The sequence below is a fragment of the Salvia hispanica genome, chromosome 1, assembly GCF_029641045.1.
Source record: "Salvia hispanica isolate PSC_SH4W2 chromosome 1, Shi_PSC_v1, whole genome shotgun sequence".
NCBI lineage: Eukaryota > Viridiplantae > Streptophyta > Magnoliopsida > Lamiales > Lamiaceae > Salvia > Salvia hispanica.
Window position 1 is genome coordinate 68279845 of NC_142692.1, and position 7385 is coordinate 68287229.

At 36.8% G+C, this 7385-nt stretch overlaps 1 protein-coding gene and 1 pseudogene across 1 annotated transcript; one reads left to right on the top strand and one right to left on the bottom strand.

Moving 5' to 3' along the window:
- Positions 1-404: 404 nt before the first annotated feature.
- On the bottom strand, positions 405-2694 carry LOC125185256 (uncharacterized). The gene is made up of 2 exons (XM_089062299.1): positions 1937-2694; positions 405-1792 (listed from the first exon to the last, which is right to left on the bottom strand). Exons 1-2 carry the CDS (start codon positions 2662-2664, stop codon positions 583-585), a joined length of 1938 nt encoding a protein of 645 aa, XP_088918425.1. The 5' UTR covers positions 2665-2694; the 3' UTR covers positions 405-582.
- A 1625-nt stretch (positions 2695-4319) lies between these two features.
- Positions 4320-6431, top strand: LOC125185436 (uncharacterized; annotated as a pseudogene).
- The last annotated feature ends 954 nt before the right edge of the window (positions 6432-7385 follow it).

Here is a 7385-nt window from a genome sequence, read left to right on the forward strand (position 1 = left end):
GCAGGTTGAGCAGTGACGGTGAAGAATGCTGAGCAGAGTCATGATTTTCTTTATTTATTTCAAATATTGATTCTATTTACAAAAATATTTCCCATTCCATAATCCTACAGTTATACAAATAATGAAATCAAAACACCAACATATTACCAAACACTTTTAAGTTATCTGAACGTGTAGTTATTAATGTAGGCCTATAAGATAAGAATTTCCCTTTTATTTAAAAAATTCACCATTTTTATTACACTCACTACAGCTACTTCTATCACTTTGCAAAGATTATTAGTTAAAGATTCTCTTATGAAGAGTCGATTAGTGTATGTCTTTGTATTTATACAAAAAATAAATATTTGGAAACAGAATAATGGCGCGATGAATCGCGTTATCCATTTTCAATTAACACAAAAACTTTCCAACAATAACTATTAAACACTTCAAACTTTTACATACAAGAGTAATCAAATAGTACTACAAAAGATACAAGAACAACACACATTTAGCTCAAAACATAAATATTAGTCCCTATCTACAATTACATGTTGAAAAGACAAATTTGATTCGATGTGAACCAATTGGCCTCATCAATCATCCATGTGCGTGTTTCAAACCGCAGTCTTTACACACGACAAAGTTGCACGACACACATTGAAATCCAGGTGTATCATACCTGTCTTCATGACATTGATCACATCTCTTTTTCTTGGAAATGATTTGAAATCTAAGCGAGTGGTGAGGATCATGAATTTTGGAAAACACGTATTGTTGTGTCCCAAATTTGATGTTCCTGTATTCACCCGACGCAGCAGGAAAGCATTTGGGGTGAAAGGATTGATCGCAGTCTCGGCAATGATATATCCAGCTCCTGGGGTCCATTTGTTTCTCGCAGTTGCTGCAGTAGAACTCACCGGGACGGTTAAACCGGGCATCATATGTCAACGGCAACTGATGGTTCTCCAATCTATGCTCATTTCTTGCTGGTAGCATTACACATTCACCACATACAGTGACTCTACAGCTATTGCATCTGTATTGTCCTACTTGTGTATGTGTAAAAGTATAACAGTTAACACAGAAACCAGACCCATATTTACCGGTGACTAGCCTGAGATAATTATGTCGTGGGTGAGCTGCGTGTTTTATGGTGTCGGGCAGAGAAGCACACTTGATGTCTATTTCGAACCGACAATCTTTGTTGGTACAAGCGTAATACAACCCATTAGTAAAACCATAACAAATATCACATTGTATCCAACCTGTTAGCTTGCCATCAGCATTTTGAAGCCTTAGGCTGTGATCTTGAAGATGATGAATTGGAAGAGAGGGGATCTCAAGTGGTAAGTTGAAGCAGGACAAGTGGAGAAAGTATTTGCATTCATCACAACTCATATAACCACTCTCATACCCATCACCATCGTCATCACCAGTTTGCTTCTTTTCACGTATAGGCAGTGTGCACCCATCACATGTTAATTCCGATCTTGGAATACTGTCAAAATCATCTTCATCGTCTTCTTCTTCATCGTCATTTTTGTAGTGATCATGAGACGACGATGATGAGGAAGACGATAAAGTTGAAAATGTAGTAAAAGTTAGTAGATGATGAGGGTGTTTGGAGAAGCTGTACTTGCCATCGATGTTGTGATTTTCATGATCATGATGAGGGATGAGAATCTGTTCTCTTTGTCGCTTAACGAAGGGTTTGATCATCTCCGCATACATGTCATCTACTGCTATTGGGAACTTGGTAGCCTCTTTCTCATCATCATCAATTGCATTTGCATTTTCACTATCAAATCTGAAGAAAAACAGCCACCAAATAAACTAATAATTACTAAATTGATACTTGTACAAAAATGGTTTGAATGAATAGTAATACGAGTATGATTCGTGTCAAGTGAAAAAAATAAAGTTGCAAGGTGCAACTAAGAAGTAGTATTACGTGGAGGTGGCACAGTTGAGATGGACGACATATCTGCAGAGGTGGCAATGATAGACCCAACATGTCAACGGCAAAGTTGTGTTGCATACAGCACAATCAAATTCATATCTGATGTACTCTGAAGGAAGATAAAAGGCAAGGGAGAGAGAGTGGTGATGATGAGGAAAGTCCTTGGACTCAGGAAGGAGTGCGCAGCTCTCGTGTATCCAGTAGTCGCATATGTTGCAGGTGTAAGAGTCCCCTTTCTCAGTGGCGCCACATGCATCACAGGGGAATGGGCACCACCTCGTCTTCTTGGAAAAGTGTAGCTCATGTTGAGGGTGACTTGGGTGCGCCATAGTCGGCTGCTTATCGTTAAGAAACCTCGCGCATCCCAAGTGGATCCACAATCCATCACAGCCCCCTTGGCTACATCTGTAGCTTAACCCACGCACATCCCCTTTACAAACTGCACATATTATTGTATCAAAAAAAATTTCTGAATCATGGAGTGTGAGAGGGTGAGAAGGATGGATAGGATGCATAATCTCTCGAGACTTTTCCATGCATTCTTTGTGTAACAGCCATTGAAATCCACACCCGAGGCTGCATCCATAAGTTGCATCTCCAGGTAAAATGTATCTCCAACAACCATAACACCATGTGCTGTAATCACTTTTCTGGGCCGAGTCGGGGATCAGACTCAGCGGGTGTTCATGGATCATATGAAGAAAACTCTCATGCTCCATTTCTCTCTTCTTTTTTTTCTCCCTCAACAATTTTTTTTTCCTCTTTTTTCGTCTTCTTATCACTAAGGATAATGATCCTATATATACATTGAGTGATTGAGTGATAATAGAATCATGCAAACTTGGAATACACGCAAAGAGATAAAAAGCAATAATATATCCTACTATATAATCTTTTTTTTTTAATCGGACGTTTTAGACAAACTACATAAAGAAATCTTATTGAAAAAAGAATAGCAAAACAAGGAAAAGGGAAAATAAGAGAACTAGCCAACTAGGTACTTTTATTTACCAACAAAAATCACATTCCGATTCCATGGAATCTAGAAAGTTTCTATGTTGAAGAACAAAGAAAAGAATTATACTTTAGATATTATAGATTATTTAGATTATGTACTACGGAAAAAAAGCACCATGTATTTTGGATCAAAACACTAGCTAGTTTTGGTATTATAAGTGTGGCATTAAAGTTGGGCTTCAACCTTTCGATTCTTTTCGGAAATTCAAAAGAAAAGTGTGTAAAATATATCATGCACGACAAAAATCAAATGAAATCAAATTAAATTAAATGGATTGATGTGTTATATATTGAATGAGCTATTTCAAATTTGGGTTAATATAATAATAATAGAGAGAAAGAAATCAATTTATCAAAATGTGTACTTCTTAAACAACATCGATACAATCTTAAGTATGGAGTAATTACTGTAGGCCCATATTATAAAATGAGCCCAGTAATAGTGCAATAACTTTGTGTTATCTCACTCAGGCCATCTCAAGGACCCCTAACTATAGTAACTAGTAATGAATACTACTATTTCCGTCCCACAAGAATATACACTTTTTCCATTTTTAGTCCGTCCCAGAAGAATATACACCTTCTAAAATTTGGAAACTCTTCTCTCTCTGCGCGACTCATTCTCCACTAACTATATATTTCAGCATCATTTTTATAAAATGAGTGCAGAAAAGTCAATGGGACTGCTAAAGTCGGACAGATGGAGTAAAATAGAGTAAAATCCATCACATATTATTAAGAAAAGAAAATATGTAAAAGCAGCATTAAAATGCTCCAAAACTATTTGTTTCAGTGATAATAATAGAATCATGCAAACTTGGAGTGCGAGCAAATAATATACGTAAAATACAAAGATGAATTTATATTGCGAATTGTGTGTACAAACTGTCACTCTATTTTTAATAGCTTGGATTAATTTTTTTGGGTTAATAAACACATCCTATGTCAGATAAGTAAGGGAATTGTTGGAATCTACATATAAGTGAACCCTAAATTTCATTTAGTTTGACGCCTTTTGAGAATGATAAAAAAATAAATCCATGCAGACAGTCTTGACCCAAAGCGTACAATATCAAAATAATATGTAGTCGACAGTCCTAACAATGCCATACTTCTACTTTGATTGAAGTCGTCGATATAATACTAAAACTGTGTTTTAATCCAAAATACATGGTACTTTTTTCGTAGTAAGACAAGAATATGGTGATTCAGTTTTATTGCTTTTTTATCTACTCTTTGCCCATACTACAAGTTTACATGATTCTATTATTATCCTTAGCAATGTGAGAAGTGATAAGAAGAGGAAAAAAAGAAAACAAACTGTTGAGAGAAAAAAAAAATAAAGAGAGAGAGAGAAATGGAGCATGAAAGTTTTCCTCATATGCTTCATGAACACCCACTGAGTCTGATCCCCGACTCGGCCAAGAAAAGTGGTTACTCTTCATGGTGTTATGGTTGTTGGAGATACGTTTTACCCGGCGATGCAACTTATGGATGCAGCCTTAGGTGTGGATTTGGTATATTGTTACACAAGGAATGCATGGATATGCCTCGAGAGATTATGCATTCTATCCATCCTTCACACCCTCTCACACTCCATGATTCACAATACGTTGTTGGATTAAAAATATGTGTAATTTGTGAAGGGGGTGTGTTTGGGTTATGCTATAGATGTAGCCATGGGGCCTGTGATGGATTCGCGATCCATTTGGGATGCGCGGTGGGGCTTAATGATAAGGATTCAGTGCTGCCGTTAATGAAGCACCCAAGCCATCCTCAACATGAGCTACGCTTTTCCAAGAAGACGAGGTGGTGTCCATTCCCATGTGATGCCTGCGGTGCCACTGAGAAAGGGGACTCCTACACCTGCTCCCTTTGCGACTATTCCATACACCAGAGCTGCGCACTCCTCCCACTGTCTAAGGACTTTCCTCATCATCACCACTCTCTCTCCCTCGCCTTTTATCCTCCCCCTGAGTACATCCGATATGGATTTGATTGTGCTATATGCAGCACAACTTTGCCATTGAGACGTTGGGTCTATCATTGCAAACTCTGCAGATATGCTGTCCATCTCAACTGCGCCACCTCCATGTAATGCTTCTTACTTGCACCTTGCAACTTTATTTTTTTAACTCGTACTCGTACTACTATTCACTCATACTATGTATCAAATCGCGCGCATGTTCAGATTTTGGGTCAAAAATATTTATTAATTTATTTTGGTGATTTTCTTCAGATTTGATAATGAGAATGAAAACTCAAATGTAATTGATGATGAGAAAGAGGCTACCAAGTTCCCAATAGCAGTAGATGACATGTATGAGGAGATGATCAGACCCTTCGTTAAGAGACAAAAAGAGCAAATTCTCATCCCTCATCATGATCATGACATTCACAACATCGGTGGCAAGTATAGCTTCTCCAATCATCCTCATCATCTACTGACTTTTATTACATTTTCCTCGGCTTCATCATCATCATCATCATCTCATGATCACTACAAAAAAGACGACGATGAAGATGATTTCGACAGTGTTCCAAGATCGGAACTAATATGTGATGGGTGCACACTGCCTATACATGAAAAGAAGCAAACAAATGATGATGAGTATGAGAATGGTTACATCAGTTGTGAAGAATGCAAATACTTTCTCCACTTGTCCTGCTTCAACTTACCACTTGTGATCCCCTCTCTTCCTATTCATCATCTCAAAGATCACACCCTAAGGCTTCAAAATGTTGGCAAGCTAACAGGTTGGACATATTGTAGTAATTGTCGTGTTGATACTAATGGGCTCTATTATGCTTGTACCTACAAATACTGCAGCTTCAAAACAGACATCAAGTGTGCTTCTCTGCCCAACACCATAAAACACGCGGCTCATCCACGACATAATCATCTCAAGCTAGTCACGGGCAATTATGGGTCCGGTTTCTGTGTTAACTGTTACAGGTTTATAGATCCAGAAAATGGCCAATACAAATGCAATAGCTGCAGATTCACTGTATGTGGTGAATGTGTGATGCTACCGACAACAAATAAGCATAGATTGGAGAATCATTTGTTGCCATTGACATATGATGCCCATGTTAACCGGCCCGGTGATTTCTACTGCAGCAACTGCAAGCACCAACTAAACCCCAGGAGCTGGATGTATCACTGCCGTGATTGCGATCAATCATTTCATCCCAAATGCTTTCCTGCTACGTCGGGCTGGTATAGAAACATCAAATTTGGGACAGAACATGTGATTTCCAGTGTTCATCATCACGCTCTTAGATTTCAAATCATATCCAACAAAAAGATATGTGACTTATGCCATCTAGATAAGTATGATTTTCCTTCAATGTGAGTCATGCTTCTTTGTAGTGTGCAAAGACTGCGGTATGGAACACATGGATGATGCTGATGAGGCCAATTGATTCAAATCGACTCTTTTATAACTGTTGAGCTAAATGTGTGTTGTATTTGATTCACTTGTGTATAAAAGTTTGAAGTGATTAATAGTTATTGTTGGACAGTTTATGAGCTAAACTAATTTGCATTTTACTCAAGTTCTGTAGAGAACATGATTACTCATTCTTTAATTAAAAAAATAAGCATTCCTATAAATTAATCGCTATTACTATATTATGTCATTATGCAATTCTAATATCTAAAAGGATAATGATTAATATTTTCTTATATTTTTATATATGAAAATAATTTTTTTATAACTGATTATTTATATTTGTATACCATGATAATTTGTTTTGAAAAAATTAATAGAAAAGGAAAATAATAGTATGGATAAGAAAAACTAGAAATTAAATTATAAATTAATTAAATGAAAATAATTAAAAAGGAATATATTACTTAGTAGTTATTTATAATTTAGTGATTTTATTCTATAGTGTGTTAATTATTTTTTGTCATTATTAATCTGATGAACCGCTCTCTTTTTCCTTAAAAAAATAGTGTGAAAGCAATATCCCAAATTATGTAGTAGGAATATATTAGTCATGAAATGATATCACTTAAGATAGAATTGATTTAAAAAAAAAAATTAATACAATGCTATTAAAAACAAAGTAACACAATCAACACATTGAACTTGAGTCATCATGGACCCAACTCGAACATAGGTCATCCAGGCCCGAGCCCCTGGTCATCTAGGGCCCGGCCCAACCACCATGGCCCCTGATATCACTTGGGGTCGGACCCGCCTACACGGATTTATTTTTGGACCGCTCTCAAAGGCCTTAAACTAATTGAAGTTGAACAACACTTCCATTCGTTCTTAAAAATGACAAAATTGTAAATGACACGAGTTTTAATGTGCAATTATCATAAAGTAAGAGAGAGATGAGAAAAGTAAGAGAGTGGGAAAATGTAGTGGAAATAGCGTTAATGGATTACGGGGTTCACATTATTAACAGT

Bases quoted from the DNA above. Each gene is read 5' to 3' on its own strand.
- LOC125185256 (XM_089062299.1), bottom strand. From the start codon at position 2,664: ATGGAGCATGAGAGTTTTCTTCATATGATCCATGAACACCCGCTGAGT. The intron at 1,793-1,936 runs GTAATACTACTT...GTTTTTCTTCAG, and splicing joins CTCAACTGTGCCACCTCCAC to ATTTGATAGTGAAAATGCAA.